The sequence below is a fragment of the Lathamus discolor genome, chromosome 3 (genome assembly GCF_037157495.1).
Source record: "Lathamus discolor isolate bLatDis1 chromosome 3, bLatDis1.hap1, whole genome shotgun sequence".
Classification (NCBI taxonomy): Eukaryota; Metazoa; Chordata; class Aves; order Psittaciformes; family Psittacidae; genus Lathamus; species Lathamus discolor.
In genome coordinates, this window is record NC_088886.1 from 29,020,853 (window position 1) to 29,048,204 (window position 27,352).

General features: G+C 43.2%; 1 protein-coding gene across 2 annotated transcripts in view; it reads right to left on the reverse strand.

The window, feature by feature from the left end:
- Positions 1 to 3,128: 3,128 nt before the first annotated feature.
- PDE6D (phosphodiesterase 6D) overlaps positions 3,129 to 27,352 on the reverse strand; it is a 38,547-nt gene continuing 14,323 nt past the window's right edge. For both annotated transcript variants that reach the window (XM_065674359.1, XM_065674358.1), the window contains exons 2-5: positions 12,645 to 12,733; positions 7,094 to 7,219; positions 6,139 to 6,244; positions 3,129 to 3,759 (exon numbers count right to left, since the gene is read on the reverse strand). In XM_065674359.1, the coding sequence (XP_065530431.1) occupies positions 3,678 to 3,759; positions 6,139 to 6,244; positions 7,094 to 7,219; positions 12,645 to 12,733 (403 nt within the window). In that variant the 3' untranslated portion in view covers positions 3,129 to 3,677. The remainder of the gene's footprint in view (positions 3,760 to 6,138; positions 6,245 to 7,093; positions 7,220 to 12,644; positions 12,734 to 27,352) is intronic.

The following is a 27,352-nucleotide window of genomic DNA, read 5'->3' on the forward strand; positions in this document are numbered from 1 at the left end:
TGCTGGCTGCCTGCTGCCACGCGCTGCCTGCTGCCTGCCTGCGCTGCCTGCACCCGCGGGAAGGTAAGAGTAGCAAAGCAGGCACCGAACATAACGTGGCCCTGGGCTGTTTGTGCGCCTTTTGTTCACCGGGAACTTTCTCGTGAATCAGCTCATTAACCGCATTAGGACGGCTCCGCTTCCCGCCTGAGCGTTATCGGGCAGGGCAGATCTGGGGCACCGTGCCAGCGGGAGCCCTGCTCCACTTTGCTGGGCGCTCAGGCAGCCGAGATTCCCCAGTGGCAGCCGGGGTAGGTAACACGCTGATGGTGCTGGCTGTCGGCAGCGAGGATGTAAGAACCGAATGCTTGCTCTGTGGTGTGGAGGAGCTGCCCTGTTCCCCCATTGCAGCACACAGGCAAGACCCTGGCATGCCCACAGTCAGGGTCCTGCTTTGCAGCCAGCCCTACTGGTGTTTTTCATTGCCATAAGCCATGCCCATGCTTCAGGGGGCCCCTGTGGTGTGATGGACCCCAAAAGCATGCAGAGGGCTCCCCTAAAGCCAAAAGCCTGTTGTGTGTCACTCTCCTCCCATGCTGCCTTGCTGCTTTTGCACAGCAGCTGTGCCAAACCCCAGCTGGGAGGGCTCCCAGGTGAAGGGCAGTGAGGATCAAGCTTGCTTTGCACAAGCTTCACCCTGAGTCTGTCCAAGCCAGTCCCTCACTGTGTGCACAGCTCCAGCTCCCACTTGCTTCTCCATCCTTCCTCCATTCCCCAATGTGCCTCTGCTGCCTCTGGCTGTGTATCTGGGCTCCATGAGGCCACCCTGCTCTTGCTGCCAAGTGTGGGTGGTGAGCCTCCTGTGGCAGGGAGCAGCCTCCCAGGCATGTTCACTGCCTCGAGGTTGTTGCAGAAATAAATGCCCGCTGCATGCTGGTGGCTGAAGGGCCTTGCACCCACCATGGGAGCTGCTGAGCCCAGAACACCCTGGCTGTGAACAGTGAGCAGAGGAAGCTGCGGGTCTTGGCTGGGGTTCACTCACAATGGCTGCTGCTGCTGAATTAGGCCAATTCCCTCTCCCCAGCACTGCTTGGCCAGTCTGATGCCAACAGCTCCAGCATGTGCTGGGAAGCAGCATCTCCAGGTGAGCCAGGGTTTGTGTGAGCGGCTGGGCACTGGGAGTGGCCCTGCCTGGCAAGAGACTCCTCGCCTGCCCCAGCCAGATTCTACCCCCAGAACTGCCCCTTTTGCCACCATGTGGCCCTCCCCTTGTGCAGAGCCTGGCATTCGGACCCCACTGGGGGAAGTTCCCCTGCCCAGAGATGCCTGCTGAGGCTGCAGGTTTCTGGGTGGGGACTTTTTTGGTAGATAAAAGGAGTAACTGCTGTGTTGCTCCTCGAACCCACTTCTCCCCCCACCAGCCTTTGCACAAAGGATGGCATGGGGCTGCCCTCACGCTGTGGTGGGAACCACCCTGGACACATTGGCAGTTGGTGGCACACAGGTCCTGACCTCCTGCTCCTCTCTTGCCCCTTCCAGCCCCACTTTTCCCTTTGCTGGTGCCTTTGCTGGCCCCATGTCAATGGCCCCATGCAGGGGAACTGAGAGCTGCCAACACCACGCTCAGCCCCTGGGTACGGGCACGCTAAGAGCAGCCCATTAGCAGTGCCTCCTGCCCCTTCTCTCAGCACTCTCAAATGCTCCTTAGCCCTACGGGAGGGCACCCGCAGCTGCCTGGGCCAAGCACAAGTTCCTGCTGCCAGCACCCGGGGGTCCTTCACCCGGATTTGGGGGGTGTCAGGTCAGAGCACGCTGAGCTCTGCCCTACCGGGGCCTTTCTGCCGCCAGATCGGCGTTTGCTCCGACGGCTCTTTAACGGGGGCTTAGCCCAGGGCTGGGGGATGCTGGTCCCGAGGCGCGGGCTGGGGAGCTGCCAGCTATTTCCCGGGGAGCCACTTGAGGGCGGCAGTGACCCGCCGCAGAGCCGCCGGATCTAACCGGGCGAGACGGACGGACTGGGACAGCCCAGGCCAGGAGGGTGCGGGCGGGCAGGGAAGGGGCTCCGGGGCCACCCCGGGCTTCCTCAGGATTCGCGTCCCACCGGGGCCCTCTCGCAGAGCAGCCGGAACCGTCCATCCTGGGAGCATCTATTGGAGCATCTCTCCTGGAATTGAGCTACCTCTCTCCAGACCACCCACCTTTTATACTTTCCCTTTTTGGATACCTTCTGTCTCCCCTCTGTGACGGAGATACCATCACTGGGTGTCGTTCACGCTGGGTGCAGAAGGCAGTTTCAGTTGATCTCTGTGTAAAGGTTGGCCCAGCATGGGCCATGCTACTGAGAAGTCTGCCCCGTGAGTCCAGCAGGCTGAAACCGATCAGCGAGGTCTCGTGCAGAAGCTGCTACAATGGCTAACGCTCTCCTCATGGGGATTAATGGTCCAGCTTCAGTTCACCTACAGAAAATTTTATGCTGTATTCCTCCCATGTACATCCAGTGGCTGAACTCAGGATCTGAGGTGATGCATTTCATTTCTCTGTGGTGCCTGAGAATCGCAAGCCCAGGCTGACCATGGTGTCAAGCAATCATAAAGCTGCCTGTGATGTTTAAGAGCAGAAGTTTGAAATGCCTTCTTCCCAAGATTAGCCTGTGCTAGAACTATGAACAACAGGGGGGAAAGAGTAGCAGCAGGGCTCGAGGAGGCTGCTTTTGATAGCTAAACTGATGCCATGTGTCATTAAAGCTGCCCAACATGTGGAGATTGCTTGGCTCAGCCACTGCAGCCACAGCTGTGCCTCAGTTTGCTTGGCCCTGCACAGGGCTGATGCTGGTGGGCTCAGGGAACACAGGTTTTCTGCAGGGATTCCTAAAAAGTTGTGAAAGCAGAACAGTGTGCAGTGCTGCTCAAGAAACAAGTGATAGCAAACAGCACACACTGCCCTATGGGACTGGTGGGCAGAAATCAGGGTGAGGAGAAGCCTTGCTCAGAGCAGTCAGGAAACCTTTTCAACATGGGCAGCTGGAGGAGAAATGTAACAAGGATCAGGGGGGCATGGGAAGTCCTGTTCTGCTGCTGGCTTAAGCAATAGCAGTTCGTGGCTACTGCAAGTCGTTTTTGTTACAGAAAGGAAGACGCACAAACCTAACATTTCTTCCCTTCTTTGGACGGTAGGAATGTTTTAATTGAGAAAGTTGTTTTAATTACATGAGGTGATATCACAGTCTATTTTACAAGTTCAGGTAAGAGGATGTGTGGACCAATTACACAGGAATCCAGTAAAAGGTTAAAAACCTACAACATGAGAAAAATGAAAAGGTTAACATAATCCCCCAAAAATGAAACCCATTGAGAGTTTAGTGTGAGTGGAAATGGGAGATTATACCAGGATCCAGAGAAGTAAAAAGGATGAAACTAACATAATTTACAGTATTGGTTCTCCACGACCATCGGTTTGCCCGTGTTCAGAGACAGCCTCTTTTCCCCAGTGCATCGCTGAGCAGCTGGTCCTGTCTCTGAGGGTTTGGTCTGGTCTTGTCAGAGGAGAAAGCAAAATAACTGATGGGCAAAGGTCACAACCCACGTTGAGCTGGTCCCCAGGGGTCACCGCCTACAGGAGTGTCTTCCACTGGATAGTCGGGGGGTTCTGCACCAAGAACTGTATGGAGGAAAACTAAAACAGCTCCAAAAAGCCCCATCTCAAACGTAGAAAAGTCTCACTCTGGAAGTGCTTACAAGAAGATCGTCATCATAGAATTTGGTTTCTATAATAACATTACCACTGTGGAAGGAAAAGAGGAGAGAGAAGAGGTATTAGAAGATTGCATGACAGTAGAAAATGACTGCTCCTTTCTGTGCTCTCACAAGCACGGGCTGCCACCTGACCCCCCGTAACAGGAGTTTTGGTTCAGAGCCACCTGCAATGAGCACTGTGTCCTGATCCAGGGGTGGCTGGCGCTGAAGGAGCTCCCCACTGCAGTCCTATGGGAGCAGTTCTCCCCATCCCTCCCTCTCTCATCACCCCCCCTCTGGGCACAGTACCCCACAGGCTGCAGAGGGCTCACAGCAAACATCCGCTCACTTCTACTGCTAAAAATAAAGTAGCAGTCCCAGCACGTTCAGGCCCCTCTCTCCTGCAGTCAGTAGTGAAAACCAATAGGAATTCTTATTTTATTCCCCAACTCTGTCCTCTAGTGCTCAGCAAGGTACTTCAACCAACTTAGTGTGTCATTTCCCTCAAGAGTGCTTAAATGCTAACGCAAAAGCATATTTTATACAAACTGCAATGGAAGTGCAGGTTTGGGTGTGACAGAAGCTCTGGTGGTTTAACTTGCTGACTCCGAGATTTTGGTGGATAAAATTAAGGACTCTGAGGCCATTACAGCACCCGGACACCTGTGTCTGACATGGCTCTGGAAAATCAACGCAGCAGTACCATCTCTACTATGGCTGTTAGTATCTGTACCACTGGCAAAGCTGGTCCTGGCAAGAGCGTGAGTTTTTTGCTGTGGCGTGGACAAAGTTTGAACTCAAATGCTGGGGAATGTTCTCAGTCTGATTGACATTCAGGAATCCTGCGCACTAAGTATCACATCTCCATTCTTTCCTGCTATGGAGACACTGAGACAAACACAAGGTTTTCGGAAATATCAGAAGGTGAGAGGTTCTCCAGGTCTTGGCAGCTGAATAAAGCTGATTTCTTTGGGTCACAAAACCCCTTTTGGATTTCTTTGGGCTAGTGTTTCTACTGAAAAGTCTCAAGAATGACTTTAGGACACCTCCATGTATAGGAGATAGATCTTGGCTGCCCACTACAAGTCCACGCTCCATGGAGAGAATGGGACACTGGAAAATCCTCAAGGTCACTTGAGTGAGAACGGGACTCTAGTGACTCCCAGTCCTGAAAACGCTTTGATTTCCTGAGATGGTCAAAACCAACTTGTCAGCTGTCTTTGCTTCTTTACTCTGATTCCCAAATCTGGCTTCTCCTGTACTGACTGAGAGCCACCAGCTCTGGTAGCTGAGGATGTGTGTAGCACCTGTGAGGTTCTGAGCAGGTATTATGCCAGGGATTGTGCCAGGGAGCACTATTTGAACACTGATGCTCTCTTCTGAGACTGCTCTCTCTTTGAAATGTGCTGTGAATAGAAATCAGTGATGGTAATTCCTATCCCGGTACCTTCTCTATGCAACTGGCCTTCTTCCAGACAGGGAATGAGAGGGAAAATGCTGGAGAGGCAGGTCTTCCAGAGGACTCGGCAACCTTGCGGTGAGACTGGCTGCTCCTGTCTGCCTCTTGTTGGCAGCAGGATTCCAATACCCTTCTGTCTCTGCTGGCAACATGCTCCTCATGTGCTTGCCAGCACCCATCTAGCACTGCAGGGAAGGTGGCTTTTTGTCAGTGATTACAGCTTCCCAGGGGCCTCCCTCAAGGAGCCTTTTCTGTTTGTCCCCTTGTGCCTGGCTGTCCACACTCAGAGTGGTGCCCAGCATGTGCACTCTGACACAAGCCCACAGTGACCTGCTGACAACTCAATGTGCAAACAGCAGCCAGGACCAGATGTTTCTGAGGAAGGTGCGTGAATACCATTACAGGTGACTGTAAAATGACTGTTCACTATCTGTTAAGGACATTTTATCCCCAGATACAGCTCTGTGTGACTAAATGTACGGTTTATAAGCCAATGTAAAAGACACAAAGCTTGGCAAAATGGTACGGAGAAGAAACAAAATGCTACAGCAGCTCCTACGGGTGATATATTGCATGAAAAACAGCCACTTTGGACACAAGTCAGTGGTGAATGGCTGGATTTGAAAATGGCCTAGAAATCTCGTTTTTCTGGTTTTCCTGGGTATTAAGCTGCAAAGCATTGTAAAATCCTTTCACGGTTCACCTTTCAAAAAAATAAAGCAACTCTAATAAAGGATCAGTTCCACTTTCTTCAAACTTTTATTACTATATTAATGCAAATTAGACCTATGGGAAAGAAGGTAATGAGGTTGGCTTAGCCCCTTTTATCTCTCAACAGCTAACAGCAGTGAGGGTGATCCAGAGTTGGTAGCAGCTCCCTCACTTCATTCCCACTGTAGCCCCCAAGGAAATGCCACACACTGCTTTTTCTCTGCCTGCTCTCAGATTCTGTATTCCCAAGACACTCACGTTAAAACGTTAGCTGGCATCATCTGTGATTCAGGTGCTGCCTCTATCAAGGACTGCCAAGTGTTTGTGGAGTTAGGAATCACAAAACCGAATTCAAAGAACCATTCTGCAAAGTAAAAAGAAGATCCAGAGGTATTTGAAAGAAGGTAAAATCCATAAATGACACTTTTGCTTTTCACCTGACAGGCTGAGGAAGTCCCTAGACTGTCCTGCTGTGCTGCCAACATTTTACATTTATATTACTTCGTACATCTTAAACTGCACCGAACCCTGCCCTCCTCTTAGAGCAGATACTCCCTCTCTGAAATAGCTGATGGTAATGATAAATCACACCACTTCCTTAGCATTCAGTGGAAACTACATCACACCTAATTGTGAGCAGGGAAACTATACTCCCACTCTTGCAGACATCCCCGGGATCCAGCTGAGATTAAGTGTACAACTGGCTGCCCAAAGACAAGGAGCTCAATGTTTTATCTCCCCCTCCTCCACCTCAGATCAAGAGTAATACCACAGTGAAGGAGGTCAGAGGTGCAGATGGGGAGTCACACAGACAATACTCAGTGGCACTGCTGTAACCAAAGTAAACCGGAGGCTCCTTTAGTCCAGCCTCCAGTCTGGCAGTGGCAAGCACTAGGTGCTTCTGAGGAAGACGCATGAGCCCTTGTAATGGGTGACTCTAAAATAACCTGTTCCCTCGCCTCAGGCAGCCTGCGGTGGATTTATGCCCTGAAGCATGATTACCCAGATTTTTTTCTTACATAACAAAGTGTTAATACACTTATGAAATGCTATCCCTAATGCTGTGCCCCATTAGTCCTGACAAGATGAGTGCTTCGGCGCTACTCTGAAAGATTAAAATCACCACGTTCAACCAGTTTCAGTTTCGTTAATCCCCGCCGCGCTGGGGGTCCCTCCCTGTGCTGCAGCAGGACTGCTCAGAGCAGACGCGTACCTTCTAGACACTGCCCTTTGAAATAAACTTTCTGTTCCAGTCGGAATTTTTCCATCTGTTCTGCTGAGGAAAAGTTTAACTCCCGAGACACTGCTTTGCATTTCAGGATTTTTTTAGGAACTCGAGCTGTGAAACAGATAAAGAAGCATTATTTGGACACAACAGAATCATGGAATCATAGAATCAGCTAGGTTGGAAAAGATCTTTAAGATCATCAAGCCCAACTGTTATCCCAGGACTGTCAAGCCCACCACTAAACCATGTCACTAAAGGCAAACTGATCTCCCCTCATGATCTCCAGTCACAGTCACTCCTCATCTGCCTCACCACAATGGCTCACACTGTCTAGCTGCCGCCTCTGCCCTTCATGGCCACCCCTCAAGATCTCCCCTCATGGCCATGCCTCACAGTCCGCCACCCCTCACAGCCCACGGCTGCCCCTGCTCTCACCTCACGATCTCCTCTCACAACCACCCCACCACTCCCCTCATGATCTTCCCCTCATGGCTGCCCCTGCTCTCCCCTCAAGCTCTCCCTTCACCCCTCATGGCCATCCCTCCTGTCCCCCCACGATTTCCCCTCATGACTGCCCCAAGTCTCTCCTCACAATCTTCCCTCATGGCCACCCTTGCTCTCCCATCACAATCTCCCCTCACCCTTCATGGCAGCTCCTGCTCTCTCCTCACAATCTTCCCTCATGGCTGCCCCTGCTCACCCTTCATGATCTCCTCTCACAAATGACTTTGTTTTTACATTTGCAGGAGTGAAATCCAAGATGCAAATAGGTTAAGTACCTTGCCTAGAGCCAGGGATGAAACTTGTGACAGAACACCCCTGATCTCCCAGATTCCTGATTCTAAGCTGTTTAGTACCAAACCTCACAACTCTTCAAGTCCAAAGATGAGATGCAACTTGAATTTTTTCTTCAGGAAGTGTGCTGAAGATCACAAGCAGCCGGAGGGCTGCGCAGTACAGCCGGTGTGTTAGCCCCCCTCACTTCTCCGTCCCTTTCAGACTGTACATCCCCTGCACACCACAAAGGGCTATTTCTGAAGCTCAGCAGCACCGCTTCAGCCACCTCACACAGCTCTGGGAAGTCGTCCTGTACAAGTGTACAGAACGCCTGTCCCTCAAACACTGAGACCCACACAGGCAGTAAAGTCAGTACCGATCTAGAGCTTAAGAGAGTAATTTGGCAGTCCAGGGTTTCTGGGCTCTTGCAGTTGGTGAGACACCGACAGCAAGTGGCAAACTATACCTGGTAGGTATTTCATGAAGCTTTTTTTACAAGCGGAGGAGTAAGAGAAGGGACAGTTTGGGAGCACTGGTTAATATGCTGCAAGGTCCTCATCGGGAGAATAAATGAGGGAGTCAATATACTAAAAATATCCCAAGCCTGTCATGCTTCAGTGGTGTGATTGTACAGATTCCTTCCTGCATATTAGAAAATGTTTTATGTAAATTTATTAGGGATAAAGAGGGGAGGGAATACAGCTGGCATGTGCTTTATGAGCCAAACTGTTCTTAAATGGAAAGCATATCAAAACATCCATAAGCAGACAGCAGGCTGCTGTTTAATCAAAGGAAGAGTCTACCAAACCCCAGTCAAATCCATCTGATGTAGAACAGTTTAATGGAGTAGGACTTTGATGAGAAACCAATTTAGAGAGCTGGAGGGTTAGGGAATGTAAGCTACCATCCTATCCCATGGAGAAGTACACAGCCCATGGTCTGTTAAAAACAAATTAAACAAACAAAAAAAAAAGAGGTAAAAAGAAAATTAAAAGTGTAAGAGAAGAGTTTTAAATATAAAAGGTCTCTAATTATTTTTAATCCTTTTTGTTGTGTTTTTTTTTTAGCCCAGAAATCTGCATGGCACCATCCTTCGCTGCCCTCACAAGTACAGACTACAGCCTGTTGTGAATAAATATCCCTTTGCAGTTAAGTGTAAAATGACTTGTTAAAACTATTCTGCAAGTTAGTAATTACATTTTTTTCATCCTCAAGACAGACTGCTGAGAATGTTTGTTTTAATAGTTTAAAACTGCAAAAAAAAGGTTACTTTTGAAAAGTGGGACTGTGCAGTCTTTAAACATCTGGCCTAAGAGATTTTATTTTATATTTATACCTTCAAGCAGAAAATGATAGTTGAAATTATTTATTTAAAACTCATTTTTCTTTCATACCTCTTCTTTTTCCATTAAAAAGACAGAAGAAGAGAAAGCAGTTTGATTCTCATCAGTTAGGTTCATATTAAACTATGCTGAAGTGCACGTAAGCATCAAATTTATCCTAAATTTACTACTGCTTTTTTTCTAACTTGAGTATATACTTATACCTGCACATTTATTTAAGCTAACACACATTCAGTCAGATACTTAATTCTGGTTAGAAACTGATGAATGACACATTTCTTATTTACTAAGCAAATCGTTGTGGGTACAACCGTGTTTACTTAGAAACTGAAATTCAATTAAAATATCTGTATTGTGTTTTTATGTAGTTTAATGAAACTACCTTAAATATTTGGGACATATAAGAAAGGAAGCTATCTTAGCCAAGCTTATTTTATATTTCAAACTATATCTTTTCTTACATAATGAAAGGATTATTTGTATTTTCTGAATGAAAGCTGGCTCTGGTGACTGGGAACAACACTGGCAATTCTACAAGTGTTAAACCTCAGCAGCTTACTCCACTATGTGCTTATATAGCAGAAGAAAACAAACTTCATAGATTTGCACCTCCCACTTTTGAATGCACTGTCAGTGAATTGAGCTGACTGCGTACGTAGAAAAGCTCCTGCTGTCAAAAGCTGGTTTAGAAGGTTAATACCAGTTTCAGGTGCTCAGGCAGTGATTTCCACTATTTGTAGTAGTTTACTGTTCAGACTTCAGCAGCAATCCAATACCACGTTAATATTCTTTTTATTTAATCTAAGTGGTAAGTTTTATGTAGTAATACAGTATCATGATTTAAAACTTAAGGGTTCATTTTTTAAAGGAACTTGTACTTAAATCAAATAAAAGTCCTGTTTAAAAATCGAACAGAAGTCCCATTTCACGGAAATACAATTTATTCGTTCTGCTATATATTTGATTCTTCGTGATGTCTAGACTGTGATTTGCCCTGAATGGCCACAGAACACACACACACAAGTACTGTATAATGACTTTGAGACATACATGGCCAACATTAGAGAGATTTAGACTAGACATTAGGAAGTTCTTCCCTGTGATGGGGGTGAGACACTGGCACAGGTTGCCTAGAGAAGCTGTGGCTGCCCCATCCCTGGAAATGTTCAAGGCCAGGCTGGATGGGGCTTTGAGCAACCTGGTCTAGTGGAAGGTGTCCCTGCCCATAGCAGAGGAATGGAACTGGATGAGCTTTAAGCTCCCTTCCAACCCAAGCCATTCTATGTTACTATGACTGTCCTCACTGTTTCTGTTGCAGGACTATACCAGAATCACATTTCCCTCTAGCTTCTTTTAATTCATAGTCAGATAATCCTCCTTTGTTGGACACCTCTCCCTTTTCTCAGCTCTTAGCCTATTTATTGAGAATAATCTATCAATCTCAGCCTTCTTTTCTCACTAAGCCATACAAGAACATTTTTTTCCTCTCTTCTCCTAAGAAAGACTATTCTCCCATCTGTAATCTTTTCAGTGACTTCGCCTAATAACTCTTCTCTGCACCTGTTCCAGTTTGCAGTCATCCATCTTCTAAATGGATGAGTGAACTGCACACCACATAAGGTCTTAACAATTCCTTCTACCATGGGCATTAATCTCATGCCAGAGTATGTTTTAATTAATTCCCCAAGCTACTCTAATGGAGGTAAGGGTTCCTGTTTTATATGTGAGGAAAATCTGAGACACAGTGAGGTGATATGATCTGCCAAAGTGAGAAAGATGGCAGGAGGGAAATGAGGCAACCCCTCCTGAGACACAGCTCCAGCTGTCCTTCCTGCCCCAAAGCACACCTTCCTGCAGTTTGCATTGAACCACAGCAGCTCAGTGCTCTGTCAAGACGGAGCTAAGAGGATTCAAAGACTAGCCATGCATCCAACAAGAAGCTCTTACAGCACAAAGTCTGGCAAGACTGGGAATATTTTTAGCTGATTTTCTTCTGCTTTCTAGAGCCTGTTTCCTCGTTTCTCCTAGGTCTCCTATTATAGAGTTATTTCTAGAAGGCAAAACACCACTAACCTGCAGTCTAAAAAAATCCGTATTAAGACGATGAATTACCACATTTCTTTCAAAAGATGTATTTCAATTGCTTTCCTACAGTTGTAGGTGGTGTTATGTTTTTCTTTAATATAGGTATCTTATACAATAGGCATAAGTAAGTATCTGCTAAGGTCTATTAGCAGAACTGTTTGCTGTTAGTGCTGGTAGGAGAATGGGAGTACAGGTTAGCAAGGCTGAAAGAAACAGAGCTTGGAAAATGCTTTTAGTAATCACTGAGTCACAGCTCTGCTTTCCTCTAGCTCTGACCTGCATCTTCTACCCCTTGCAACAGGTCCCTCTTAAACTGAGATATACTACTGGTCCTATTAAGGAACTGTTGTCATAAAGCAGATGAATGCTGGCTGGGGACCAAATGAGAAGGTAACTTGTTTCTCTTCTGCCTTAAGCAGGCTTTGAAACCAGGTATATTGCTGGAAGACTACTGGACTCACAGTTTTGCCACAGATCTTCTGTATGCTCTTTGGGCAGGGGAAGATCTTTATATTCTGGCTGCTTCCTTCAGATACAGCAGATTTTCCAAATTATGGGAAAGGTAAGTCCTAGTAGTGACAGGCACAACTCAGTCCTTGATGTTTAACCAAAAATAAATCAATGTCACCAACATAATTAAATGATCAAGTTCAATCCACTTACTGGAGATCAGCTACGGTACTCACATAATAGAAAAGTCTTCAAAATTAAGTCCATGAGGTCAGACTCTTCCCAGAGCCAAAGCAAAGCTCTTGGCAAGGGACACTACCTATCACAGTGCTTTGTCACAAAAAAATATGGAAGAGTAAGGGATTGTGAAGTCCTCTGCTAATCAGCAAGGACAGAGTAGAAGGGCAAGAGGCCTTCTAGCAGTGGTAGAAGGACAAGAGAGCAGAGCAAATGTACCGTGTGCACCACTTTAAAGCACAGGTCAAATTTAGTGTGTCGCCAGACAGGATAGTAACTGTGCATGCTTCTTCCCCACTGGTTCTCCATTTGACCTCTACCTTGACTAAATCCTGTTGTTATATTGAGAAAAGTTAATATATTTTTATACCTTCCATTTTGGAACTAACAACCTAGCAAAGGTCAGCCAGTTACTCCTTACTCAGCTTGGTTCACTGCTTAGCATTGTTCAACTTGTCCACTTTGCCAGCCCCTGATTCACTCCCACCCTTTTTTGTGGAGTGTGTCCCCAGATTTTTGTGGTGGAAGCCTCTGAAGGTGTGGGGTCAGAGCCAGGACATCTGGTCCTTCAAATGCTCACAACTCTGGGGACCTAGACATGCAGCACCACCCAGCCCCAAATGCACAATAAGGGCACACAGTACCTTCATGCTCCACTCCAGGTACAGACAGGTCTTCTGTTCCTTGCCAGAGGATCTTTCCTGTTTCTGCATCCCGAAGGTTCATCCAGTTTCTGATTTGGAAGCCATTAAGGAAAAGAAGTTGTCTACATTCCCTAAACACTGTGCCTAGTATTCTTTGCTGAAATAAGCTGCTCCAGCTGAGTTTTCAATCATATTTTCTGATTCTCAGGAGGCCAAGAAAAAGAGGTGCTTTTTTCCCTGCAAATAAATGAACAAACCAACCCCCTTGACCAGAATGAATTCAACAAGAGTTGTATAGTCACAAGATCTAGTTTTCACTTTCAACTGAAGCTTGTTAACCTCATTTATCATTTTCCATTGCTTCTAAAGGATAAAGGCAATGTCACTGTGCTGCAGAGAAGCAAGAACATTGCTAACAACAGATAATTCTACACAAACAGCTGCTGTTCTCTGGCATTTTAAAAATGCTAGGTAAAGAAATGCTTCCTATAGAGCATTAGAAAAAAAGTAACACTCAATTGAGTTTGTTTTCCTAGCTTACAAAGTATTAATATCAAGGGTTGTTCTATTGCTGTTGACCTGGTAACTGCCACTCATGGGAATTCTTCAGCTGCTGAGTGCTAAGCAAAGTGAGATCCTCTCTTTTCACTCCCAGCAAGTGCCAGCTTTCAAAAACCCCAGACCACTGAATTAGTCATTAAAGTTATAGGCAAGCATGAAATACTAGCATTTTCAAAGGGACAATTAATAATTATCTTAAGCATACCCTTGAAAAATCTCTCCCATCACATAATTCAGACATCGACACATCAGGACAAGGAGCCTGCATACCTGCCCCATGCCCTTTTGAATAGGAATACAGCCCAAGGTTCCACAGCTGCCTCCTGCTCTGCAGCTCATCAGGGTGGCTCCAAAGAGTCACTGGCACAAACACAAACAGCCTGAATACAGCAGGATCTGTGAGTGACGGCTATGCAAACCAGTGCCTTTCCAGGTGTTTCCTTTTGCTGGTTTAGTGCAACCTTTGTACTCAGTACTTCCTAGATAAGAGACTGGAGACTATCTGGGAGAAGGGGAGAGGCCAGCTGCTGAAAGAACTGACTGGGGAGGTAGAGAAACAGAAGAGTGACAATATGGACCGTGATGTAGGTATAAATAGGAGCTGTCAGATATATGCATATTGAATTCATCCTCTAACACACACAGTTTCCAAGCAGACTCACACAAACTCGTCACATTGATCAATTTTTTCCAGAGCTCCGAGGAAGAAACAGATGCTTTAGCAAATTTTGCATTACAGAGTAACATTTGTTTTAAAATTATGTGTGTGGAGGAGGGAAGGGAAGGTGGCTGCTTCAGTGCAGATGTGAGCAGCCTTTCCAGTCCTGAAGGCTGGCCAGACTTTCCATGCCCCATTGAAAGGGCAAGAGAGGGAAGAAAGCTCCAGCGCAGAGCCACAAAGATGATTAAGGGAGTGGAACATCTCCCTTATGAGGAGAGGCTGAGGGAGCTGGGTCTCTTTAGCTTGGAGAAGAGGAGACTGAGGGGTGACCTCATCAATGTTTACAAATATGTAAAGGGTAGGTGTCAGGATGATGGAGCTAGGCTTTTTTCAGTGATATCCAGTGATAGGACAAGGGGCAATGGGTGTAAACTGGAACATAGGAAGTTCCACGTTAACATCAGGAAGAACTTCTTTACTGTAAGAGTGACAGAGCACTGGAACAGGTTGCCCAGGGGGGTTGTGGAGTCTCCTACACTGGAGATATTCAAGGCCCGCCTGGACAAGTTCCTGTGTGATGTACTGTAGGTTACCCTGCTCTTGCAGGGGGGTTGGACTAGATGATCTTTTTAGGTCCCTTCCAACCCTTGGGATTCTGTGATTCTGTGATTCTGGGAATATGTGCACAGGGTCTGCTGACACAGTCGTGGCATTGCAGCTTCCAAAACTTAGCAACAACAGAAAGAGGGAGCATCAGGCAGTCTGCTCAAGTCCTTCTAGACTTGTTCTGAAACACATAATATCTACCATTGCTTCTGGGATTAAGGCAAAAGTGAAAGGGGAGAAGATGGAAAGCATCATTCTCGGAGGGCCCCATATGCAACCTCTATATCCCAGCAGAAAGCTGGAAAGTGGAGATCTCTCCACAGTTAGCAAACCAAGGCAGACGGGGGCTGTGGGCTGGCAAGTCAGAGAGAGATGAGCAGCAGCATGGCAAGAAGAACCTGCAGCAGGGCTGGGCATTTCACATGGTGCTTGCTGGAAAACTTAAAGTCCCCAGCCAATGCAACCTGCAGGATGGAACTGCCCCAACTGTATTTTAAAATGTCAAAAAAAAAAAAATCCACCATTTTTCAAAACATCTTCCCACAGACACACATACAAACCAGCCAGGGTGAAGCTAGTTGCATTTAAAGCAGCGTGCAATCTATCAAATGCCATGTACGAGGGAAAAATAACAAACGAGACAATCTGAGCATCTCACTGACAAATTCATTTATCTCCACAACACCCAATGATGCAAACATTCTTCACTATTAGTTGTATGGTAATTCAGTAAACTGGGCGCTTGATTATAAAAACCTATATTTCCTTTAAAAAATTATCCCCCTCAGAAGTTTATTTATGTTCTATTTGTTCACTATCGATTATCAGTGGGAGTTCTGAGCTCACAGGCCTAGCCATAGGCTGAGTAATGCCAAACTGAGCAGTAGGCAAGTTCCTCTGAACTGGATATGAAACACTAACCAGAACAGCAAACCTAGCAACAAAACTGATCCAGCCTCCCAAATGCCGTATCAGTACTAATGGACTGTCTTCCTTTTTCCTTGCCATGCTTTGCCTTCCTGTCCCTCTTCTCTAATAATATTTCAAGTACTCTGAAATCACATTTACCATTTTCAAAAGTATTACATTAGAATTGCCCTTCAAAGAGTACATATAGCCTCACGGCTTAATTATTATCCTTAGCTGAAATGCATAGTTATAGACTGATAGTCACCTGCTATTTCTGGTGAGAGAAAACACTACTGCAGGCTACAGATCTCTGCCGCTTCTTCCTGCAAGGATTCATCTCTCAGTCCAGTCCGAGAGAGATGATGCAAGTTATACTGGCATACTGAACAGTGCTAGATCTGCTAACATTTGGGGTGTTACACTTCGGTAAAATGCTGCCAGACTTTATTCGGTATTGACTTTCCACTGTAAGAATAAATCCATGCAGGACAACCTGCCCTGGGCTTTGCACTCTTGACTGTCAAATTAAAGACGAAGAATAAATAAAAAGCTCAAGACTATATCCCTGCTCATGAGAGCATACAGGTCAGCAATGCATGCCACAGTTCCCAGAAAATATCTTGTATTTAAACAATCTGGGCATTGCTAACCCATGTAAACTCCCTATCAAATGAAAAAAAGGTTTAGTATCAGGGTAGCGAAAGGCTCTGCTACCTAGGTAAACGCATGTGCAGGTTCAGGACATGCTGTTCCAGCTTCTGCAAATGAAAAAATTAAAATCAATCTGCTTTTCAGAGTGTATCCACACAGTTAAAATATCTGAAGGGATGAAAGACTCTAGCCAGTCCACAAGTTTCTTCCTAGTAAGTAAGCATTAAAAAGGAAGAACAAATCATCAAATCTTAAAAGTGCAAACACACAATTATCTTCTATTGGAAAAAACACTTCACGTTCAAGAGATTCATTATTCATATTTTTTTTTTAATAAATGTTTAAAAAGAAACAGACATCTGAAAAAAATCCTCAGTCAAAATCAAGAAAATTTATGAGACTTAACTGTAATGGAATTAAAAAAAAAAAAAAAAAAGGCAAAACCCATTACAAGTGATTTTTTTGGCAAAGAAACACCTGACAAAAGCAGCAGCTGTACTGCTTACCTAGTTAGCAGCTTATCTCACTATTTCTGTCATCTTGGATAGAAAGGCTGGTACTAGGACATACCCCAGAGTGAGGAAATGGAGATCTTGAACCAAACCCACACACAGAGTTATCTTCTAATGTGTTTAATTGGTTTAAGATTCTTCCATCCCAGCATGAGAGATATTGTTACTAAAAATAAAAAGTGCTCCGTCTCCCAAGCAGCAGCGGAGACCTGCAGGCAGGATAAAGAGGGCATTTTAAGTATTATTGAAAAGGAGAAAGTAAATTAATATAGGTTTAACACAATTACTCTTTGAAGAGCCTTGTCAAGCCACTTGGCAGGGGTAGCTAAGGAGAGCAAGTAGAGCCAGGCAGTTACACTTTTGTGAAGTTAATATACACAGGAAAAAAAAAAAAAAGAACAATAGTATATTCCTAATTCAGCTCCTCATTCTAACATTCCAAGATCACAAGAACTCTCTTAGACCAGTAAATTTTCATTCTCCTGGATTTATTTTGGTTTTTTTGGGGTAGGAAACAATGTCTGATTTAAGACTCAATAGATCAAACACTCCTCAATCCTGAAGGCAAGGAAGGATTAGGCAGAACAGCAGAAGGAAGGGTGTACTGTTGATCTATTTATATTCCACCACCTATTGGGTCAGCAAAGTCTTACATAAAAGCTTTGTAGTAGCTGGAATTTGACTTGCTTTATATACATGACATGAATTAGCTTCCTCTCAGACCTACTTTGCTTAGCCCGATGAAGGCAAATGGTTTGTGCAGTTCTAAATCCAAGTTTTGTTGTCTTGAATACCTCTGATCTCAGAACAGAAATTCTTTCCTTTTTTTATCTGTCATAGAGATCACTTTGTTCAAACAAATCAAAATATACATACTTTAAGTGCTTTAGCATTGCAAAAGAGTCCCACATATTGCCACACTGGTAATTAAGACTAACCTTGAAGGAAGAGAATGAGTACAAACAAAAATAATCATTAAAGTAGTACAGAGTTAAAGAAGTTCTCTCCCAATCTCCCTGACCATTTTTGTATGTTGTTATTTTAGCACTTCTTGAATATCTCAAAGGCTGCAGCAAACTGTAGGTGCCATCTCTTCCATTAAACTAGTTCATTTTTCATTTTATTCCTTGCTGTCTACACCATTCTAAAAGCTTAGGAACTGCTGTATTCTTCATAATAAAGGCACACCTAATGTTCATAACCACTCCTGGAAGGGAAGGTCTTTTATCATCTCTGACTTTTTTTCCTTTTTTGTACATACATGCAACATTAAGACCAGTTCACTACATGCCAGATGCAAACAGGATCTCAACAATTAAGTGCCAATGAGAATTGTCCTATGAAACAAATGACAGAGAGAAGGTGGAGAAGGTGGAGCTGAAAGCCCTGAACAATTCAGACTTACACTCTGTGGCAGGCTCAGAAAAGCTTCTGATTTGGATTGCCCAACTTTCACTCCTGATTTTACACTGTCTGTCGTGAAAAGCAGACACAACCAGGCACTCATGACACGGGTGAGCATGTTACTTTGAAGAATGTTACATATAGGTAAAAATTAACCTTTAGGGATTACATTTTTATCAGACATATTTTCCCAGGAGAATATTTGCATTTCAGTTGCTTCAATCTAGTTGGCGGGGTAAGGACCAAAAATAAGTTATGCAAAGTAACTACCAAACCACAGGATTACAAACTAGACTGCCCAAACAGCCTTAGGCTTCTACTTCATTCATACCATTCATCCTCTAATTTCGCAATCTCTAATCTTACTTTTTATTGCAACTCCCAAATCTCTCTTCCACAGAACTCTTAAGTGTGTGCTTAAATTTAAGCATGTGCACATTCTGCTGAATCAGGTCCTTGGGGTTCACTCTGTTCACACTCAAGAGAAATGCTGTCTTTGGTGCTTAATAAACCACAGGTATACATGTTGGCAGTGTGTTAAGAGACATGGAGCCTTTCCTCCTAGCCTAAGGCTGAAATTCAGCACAAAATTGTATCTGAAGGAACTGAATGAGCATCCATTCATTCTGTCTAGTAAAAGAAGTACCAAAACAAACACAAACTGGAAGCTATTCCCCAAACATTATTGGAGACTTTGGCTATAGCACTATCAACTTCTACTTTCAGACAGCAGCACACTCTCTTGTGTTCCAGATTAGCCAGAAATCATGATATAACAGCTCTTACAGGAGCAGGTATTTTTTAGAACTCCACTATTACAAATCAGCTTTCCTGTGGTGACACACAAGATATAGGTTACTGTGTTTCTCCAAATGACAGGAGGTGCTGGGGACTAGAAGGGTGCTTTATTAAATCCTCAAATGGAAGGAAGCCAATTATCCCTTCAAAGTACTCCTGACACTCCTGTACTCACTATAAAGCTTTTAAAGTCTCCTGCACAGAACAAATTGCTGAGCAACAGAAGCTGGGGAGATACACAGATTAATGTGAACCACATGACAAAACGCAGCAAAAATCCTGAGCAACCAACAAATCATTTCACAGCAAATTATATAATCAGAGGGATATATTTAACAGCTATACCATCATAGGAAAAAATCCACACTCATATACTTGCATACTTTGCACTTCCCTTTTTACTCCCCACCTTACATCTTTGCTTGCAAATGCTGTCTATATGGATCTTGTATCACCACAACACATTTTCATCTAACATCCATCGGACAGTCCTGGATTATGCTGTTCTTGGTCCATATTGGAAAGACAGTCAGACATGTTACTGAATAACATCTCAACCTTACCTTAAATGTAATAGAAAAATATGCTAATAGGGCAGAAATTAGTATTTCTACATTATATTATATTATATTATATTATATTATATTATATTATATTATGTAGACCTCAGATAATTTCTGCTATGCAGTAAGGCTGGTCCTGTTGTTAAAACTACAGTATTTCATTGCTATGTGCGACATTCTCCCTCCACCTTGGGAAACCATTTTGAAGATGAGGTATATTCTCATCGTGTAAGTATTTCCTGCTTGAACCTCTGAATACATATTTTCTTAGCAGGGCTCTTTTTGAGGCACACTGCAAAAGTCTACAATAAAAATGCAACATAGGTCTATTCACAGTCAGATCAGCTGTAAAGGGATTCTTATTTATTAAATAGAGAAATACTGAAGTCCTTTAACTCTGCACAATCTGGAAATGCTTTAAAACCACATCCAATGTTTGCTAACAAAACTTTTATGCAAACTATCCAGTTCAACATCTTCTGTGCCTTTCAAACAGTCTAGGTTGAATAATACAATTATTATTTACTGTTTTCATCATTAACAATTAACATACATCTCAACTGCATAGCATCCTAGTGACATCACATCGCAGAATAAGGCACAGGGTTTACTTTCAGTTAGTTTACATTTATTTTTCACTCTTTTCAATTTCTTGTATAGAAACACTCAGTGTGAAGTATCTTCAGATCTTAAATATTTGCATCAGAACTGGTGACACAAGGCTTAACAAAAGCAGGTATTTGTACAAAAACAATGAGGATGGATAGCTCCTAGATTCTGGAAAGAGAAGTGTCCAGCATGGGCAGGCAGGGTGGGAGAACGTGTTTTGGTTCTTCAGTAATACCCAGTAATATTGCAAACTAAGCCAGGCCTCCATTTCACTGACTTCTCTTCCTCAAACAAAAGTAGCAAGAAACAAATGGGTGTACATTTTGAAGGAAAGAGTTACAGACATATTGAAATGAAGTTAAGGGTCATCAGGAGGGAAAAAGGTAAAAAAGAACAAATCACAGTGGTTTGCGGACAGCTGAACTAGGGATGTAGACACTTGTTACAGGGTTTATGTCTCTGTTCAGGTGAGTCTAGCTGTGTAGAAGGTTAACTCTCTTATAATTTTTGTCACTGCTGAGCAATAGGATCAGTTTAGGCATTTGCAGGCAACCTTTGATTTTTTCAGACAAAAGCAACAGTATGTGACATTCCTCAGCAGCTCCTGCCTGCAGCAGATGAGAAGACTGCCCTGTTACCCTGAAGCACCAGCAAAGGCCACATAGACAACGCTTCCTAAGGGCATGCTAGGCACTTCTGTAGGAACCAAGATCCACCTAAAAAGACTAACCACTTCTAAGCTCTGGGGGAAAAAACCCAAAACAAAACAAAGATTTGAGATCCCTAACAATGGAAGTTAGAGCAAAAATCCAAATGCGCTTGTGACACGTAGAACACAATGTTGTTCTAAGTGAGAATAAGCTCCAAATCAAGTCTACACATAAATCACCAAATTAGGAGACAGGCTCTCCTGTCGGAGGGAGCAAGCTGCTTTCTGTGCTAGATCTGTGGAAGTACTTTTTTTGCTACTATTAGAAATGAGTTTTGTTTCCTCTAGAAACAGATTTAAAAATGATTCCTAGATCCAGATAACAGCGCCAAATAAAAGCAAGCCTAAGCAACGTAGTGGTTTTACACTGCTTTCTGATGCCTATGGTTTAGGTTTTCTTTGGCTTCTCTGAATAGGCTTGACAGAATACCTTTATACCAATGCCTCAGCAGGATAAACAACATGCAATCACATCTGGAGATTGCTTTACATCCCAGGTAGTAAAACAATCAATAACTTAGAAAAACTCATCATTGCTTGCAGATCTGTTTCAGAAGCATGAGTTGCACAAAGAAAACTATTTTCTCTTTTCCAGTGTGAAACTCAACTCCTCCCCACTGTCCCTGCATTTTAAATAGATCTCAAAAATTAGCATGTTAGAAAAGCTTGAGCTCATGCTTAAGAACCCTTCCAGTATTAACATAATTAATGTCATCAGTAATATCTGAGTTTGCAGAAACAGCAGGTGAATCAATGGCAATGATATATTCACACAAGAAAAGAATGTGACCTTTAAAATCCATAGGGCTTTATCAGCACATAATTTTAAAGTTGGCTGCTTGTAGATCATGGAAAGAACAAAACTGAATGTAACTACGGAGAGACACCACATACCCAAGGGAAATTAAAAGTACAATTGAAACATAAAACACTGGCTCTCCTTACAGAAGGTGCCTCACCTATAACAAAAGGTGAGGCAGCTCGCAGGACACCTGGAGAAGCCACTCCAAGGAACGCTAGGATAAGTGATAGGCAATTAAAAGAACAATACTGCAATTCAAATATGGTTGGATAGATTTTTTTATCCAGAATGCTTAAAATTAAGTTAAATGCTTTAAACCCCCAAACAATTTGGAATAAGTTTGCCCACTTTTAACTTTAGCACATCCAACAATTTTCCCTTCTGTAAATGAATACTGAAAGTGATTCAGCGATTGAAACAACTTCATTTTGTCTTAACTACTTCAAACATTCAATCACTTCAACACAGCTGAACTATTATGATAATATTTCAAGGTTCTCTTCAATAAGTGAACTAGAGGGAGTTTCATGGAAATAATCTGTCAAGGGGTTCTGGTGAATAACTTCATTTTCATAGATGAGGTTGCAACCAGAAGCCCTCAGAGGAATTTACCTCCCTGTAAATCATTGCAGCCTATTGTTCTTTACAGAGTTGAAATGCAGTATGTCACCCTAGTCATGCAGCAAAATTAGCTTTAACGGAATGAGGTATTTTAAACCTTGATATGCCTCTTTATGTTACACCATTATTCAACTGCTTTAAAATATGCATTATACTGGCTTGCTTATAAAAGAAAGCTTGGCTTGATTTCATGTCATTTTTGCAACACTGTAGGAGTGGAATTTTTTTACACGTCAAAAAGGACTTTCACACTTCCCCATACTGACAGGGCACAGACCTGAGCAGAGGAACAAAGACTTCTTTGACCAAATTTTCTAATGGGATAAACATGGCTGCTTAGCTGGCATTTTCATATAGTTTCGCTTGAATAACCTGTAGCCTTGTGTGAAGAGTGAAAAAAAAACCCCAACTTAAAAGGCTTTTAAAAGGCAGTTTTCTACAGCACTGTTTGTGGCCAGTCGATGTCTTTGTTCCTTGAAGGCCTCTGCAGTAATTTCCCTATTGTGCGCAGTGATGTTTATTGAAAATGGCATAGCTGAGCATCAGCAGGTTCCCCTGCTGTTCAGATTATCTGTCCTCTGAACTCCAAGTAACATCTAGTCTGAAAGTGTCCCTCTGGTAAAATAAGCAACTGACAGTACAAAGAGCCTAAACGACTTCCAACTGCCAGAGCTTATGTTATGACTATGTGCTTCCCCCCCACCCCAAATGTTTAATTTCTTTTTATTCGTTCACTTCATGTCTCTTCTTCCAGAGCTCTCTAGCACACCAGCCTATCAAGCTCCAAAGACTACTTCTGATAATCCGCAGGTTTATCAGATTCATGTATTTTAGAAGAATATGTAATTTACCAGAGGTATTAATATATCAGGTACTGCTAAGAACAGATCTACAGACTGGAAATTGATGGGAGATGGGGCTTTGGCACAAACTGATTCATTGTGTTATCAGTTTGTACAGCTTCATGCTGTCAATATCATCCACCTTGGGCTACCCCAGACAGGAGACAAATCCTATAAATGAACAAGAAAGACAGGATGTCTCACTCAATAGGCAGTACACTACAACTGAGTAATAACTTAAACAATTCCTAGTACTACACTGCACATCAAAAACTACAAATAATGTTCTCAAAGTAGCTTTTTAATAACTGCAAATTGTAGAGACCGTGAAATAAGCACGAAGATTTGCCCACAGCCATACAATGAACTGGTAAGAGAAAAGGAAAGATATCTCAGGAGGTGTTTGGCTTCAAGTCTTGTGCTTCAATAGATGATACTGCCTCACTCTGTAGACAGCCAGGAACTCTAAGACTAATGGAAACTCTTACTCTAACTGGGAGTGACTGTGCAGTAGCACAGATTGCTGCAATCATGCTATGGAGCTGGTGCCAGTGGTTCCCTTCATTCGTGTTTTTCCTGCTTTTGGTGATTTCTCATTCACCTTAACTAAAAAGCACGGTGGCTCTGAATCACTGCCAAACATTACTAATGGAAATCGGGGGGCAGGAAGGAAATAAAGATGACTGCTTGCAGAATTATAAACATTTTTTAGTGTCTAAAATGGCATATTAAGCAGGATAAAAAAACAGATGTATTAGCTCTGACAATAGAAGCAAAATGTTTCTAGGTAGGAAAATAAATAAACCTCTGAAAGTTATCAATAATATTCTTATTCATTAAGACAACTTAAAACCACCAGAAATATAAAATAGGAGAATCATGGGGGAAAATACCACATTTGTTCCTTTCCTGATTCATACTAATTCAAACAGAGTTCCTGTGAAAATGCTTAATTTCCCCTTTTTTTTTTTCCTGGACACTCAAGCATATTTTGAGCTCAAAGTGCTTCAATCAAACTTCAATCAGTGTGCCTCAGGCTTAATATTAGAGGTTGTTTCTTTGTTCCCTTATGACAAGTAGCAAGTTATGGTAAAAAATCTCCCCCACTCTGAAAGTTTGAGATGCCCTTGATACAGTTTCTAACACCCCTTTAATATACAAGGTTTCCTTGCACAGAATTTCATTAGGTGCAAAAGGGAGCCCAATGAAAATGTGCTTTTTCATGTATTCAAATTGTCCTCAAAATTGCCATCTCCCAGAACTGTAGCCATAATTTTGCAAAACAGAGTCAGCAGTTAATCTGAAAGGACAAAGTCTCAGGATGAATCCTAGGGCTGCTCACTGCTGGCAGGGACAGGCAGGCACCATTTTGTACAAAGTGACCATCCATGTTGTACAGAATGACATTCAGAGATTACTGGCTAAAGAACTCTGAAGAGCTGAACCAATATAAACATACTCCGCTTAAGTAAGTCCAAACACTCCATCAGCACCCTCAGAGTCAGACTCCTTGAACATGGGCAGTCAGTGTCTAAATCTTAGGTTTAGTGTGAGGTGTCCCTGCCCATGGCAGGGGGGCTGGAACTAGATGATCTTGAGGTCCTTTCCAACCCTAACTATCCTATGATTCTACGAAAATGCCAAGTCTTGATGCTGTTTGGTTAAAATACTAAAAATAAACTCTCCCTGCCGGCAGAGCTATGCTTCCAAAATGAATGCCACCCAACCAGCTCTATTACAAGGATCCACGAATAGACCTATACCGTAATGGAACTGTATTTTGGGATTAGCTTTTTCCATATCCATTGAAGCTTCCCAGAGTTGGACAGCAAGCAGGCAGCCACTGTGGGAAGCATCCACCCTGTTGCATCTCGCCTTGTTTCCTTTTTTTCATTGCATTCTTTCAGAATCTGTTGGGATCAGAGCAGAACAATGTCTGAGCATAGCCATGGAATAAAACAAAAAAAAAAACTTCTGGAAAAAAGTATTAAGTTCCAGCAACAAGCTTTTCCTAGCTTAACTTGAAAAAGTTTGTAGTAGCTCCAGCCTCACCAGATGCAGCTGAGAATGGGCAAGGACTCTTTTTTTTTTTGCTCATTTTGTATTGTTTTCATGCACTCTTAACACATACAGTTCAACATTTTAGTGGGAAATCTTTTAAATCTTAGGTATCTAATGCAGTTGAGCTTCTAAGCATGAGGCTACCATTTTTCCTTTCACAAAATGCCATCAGAAACATAGCTTATTTTTTTTAATGGATCTCCATTTGTGAAGGATGTCTAAACATTTGATAGACCTATCCCATCAGATTGCTCCACATAGGCCAATGAGGAGGAGTAACAGCAGACCTGCTATCGCAGATGCACACTGCGACTACACAGCTGGCACCTAGAAAGAATCAGCCTGGGCAGGTCTGGCAGTCCCTACCCAGAACGATTCCTTTCAGCACTGCACACCTCTGCAGCATAGGCCAGGAACAGAGGCTAATGATAACGAGATGGGCCTGCACACAGCAGCCCAGTTAGAGCAGAACTTTGAGTGTTCAAGCTCCCTACTGAACCTCGCATGTGAAATTTTGAGCTTCTTCGCACTTTGAGAGACGCTGTCCTTGTCTGCTCTCTCCAAAATAAGAATAACTTCTTGTAAAACCTACCAGCTACTTAGTTGCACAAATAGTAAAACAACATTTCAGAAAAGGATGCAAGTGTACTTAGAAGAGCCTCAAGTGACCTAGCTAGATACTTTGCAAAATGGTAATTGAATCTTGCTTGAAGTTAGAAGAAACAAACCTATGGGGAAGGCAGTTTGTGTGGAGTGCATTTTAGTTCAACCAAGATGAGCTGCTTGGCTTCCTAACACTTGTTCTATTTATTCCTCTACTACAATCTTCTCAGTGTGACGTCTTTAACGAGGAGATCACAACATCCTCTATACTGGCCAGGGAGATTAAGCAACACACACACATACACACTCAACGAGAAAGCAAGAGTATTTGAGATTTAACTCAAAATCTCTGCTAGTTTGCCATAAAGATTTGGCATTTAAATGACTGAATAATGTTAATCTTCCACTAACATTAGATGGCTGTTATGAGTAGGTATTACAGGATAAATCCAAACAATTTCCTTTTGAGTATTGTATTATCACTATATAAGAGATGTCTGCTGATTTTCCCTGGGGATCTTCTGTTCTGGGGGATACAGATTTCATGGTGGACTTGCCCATGCCTTACTGGCACTTAGACCATGAGCTAGGGGGCAAGGGGTTTGTTTTTCATTTTCATAAAGCTCGATAAACAAACTACTATGACATACTGCAGCAATGTCAATTGATATACGTTCAGGGCAAAGTCCATCTACTATTGAAATGACCAGTATCAGATTTTATAGTATTTCTTTACAGATTAATTGGTATACCCAAGAACATCAAAGAAGTAATTAACCTCTCATTTCTATACTCACATTCATAAGAGACTGCTTTTGGGTGAGAAGTGGGAAGAAAAAAATAAGATCACAGCTAAAACAAAAAGAGAAAATTTATCTCTTGTCCATAGTCTGGCCTCACTACAAAGGAAGTACACACAGCAGCACTAAATTAGGGTTTTTTTTAATAGAAAAACTAACAATCTTTGCTAGAAGTCCACAGCTGAATGCTCAGATTTGTGGCATCTGAACAGTCTTTCATTTAAACAAGTCTGCTCTAATTGCTTATTTTCTATCTTTTTCCATTGCAAGACAAACAAAGACGCCATTGAGGATGCATCTCCCTGATAAGGCAATCAGAACATGAGCTTGCAATTACAGTAATATTTTGTATAAAGGCTCTCCTTATTAATCCAAAAGAGCTCTAATTCCAAACCCCATTATTTTACTATGCTGCCATCCCTAGCAGTGCAAAAATTCGTCTGGATTCTTTGTGCCTGTATGCCAAGCAGCTCAACTGGGCTTCCTCTCTTTAGAGAACTTTAATTTAGTCCATTTCCAAGGATAAAAAGCCACAGAATGGTAGCATCACTGAATGTCAGCAGTTCAACAACACCTGGCTCTTCATACTACCGTTCCTTTGGACTGCTGCCCACGTCAAAGACCACCACCATGTAGTTCACACATACACGATGCATGTACTATGTAGGCATCTATGTTTATAAAGCCTTCTATTAATCATTCCTGTACTGCCATAAATTAACATAAAGGAGGTGATTAGAGAGTTCACAAAGGAAACAGTCCTGCTAACTTGGTTACTTCTCTCAAATGGACACTCTTTACTTAAAATGTTCCACACGGGACAAATACGTATTCCATTCCACTGCATTATCACTGGGGTGAGATCCTGTTCTGAGCTGGCCCTAAAAACACTCCTCCATGCACAGGAAGGCAGATATCCTTAACACTGGATATAGAAGCAACAGCAGCTACCACAAAAGTCTTCAAGAGCCATAACTTTAAAGAATTCTTAAGCGG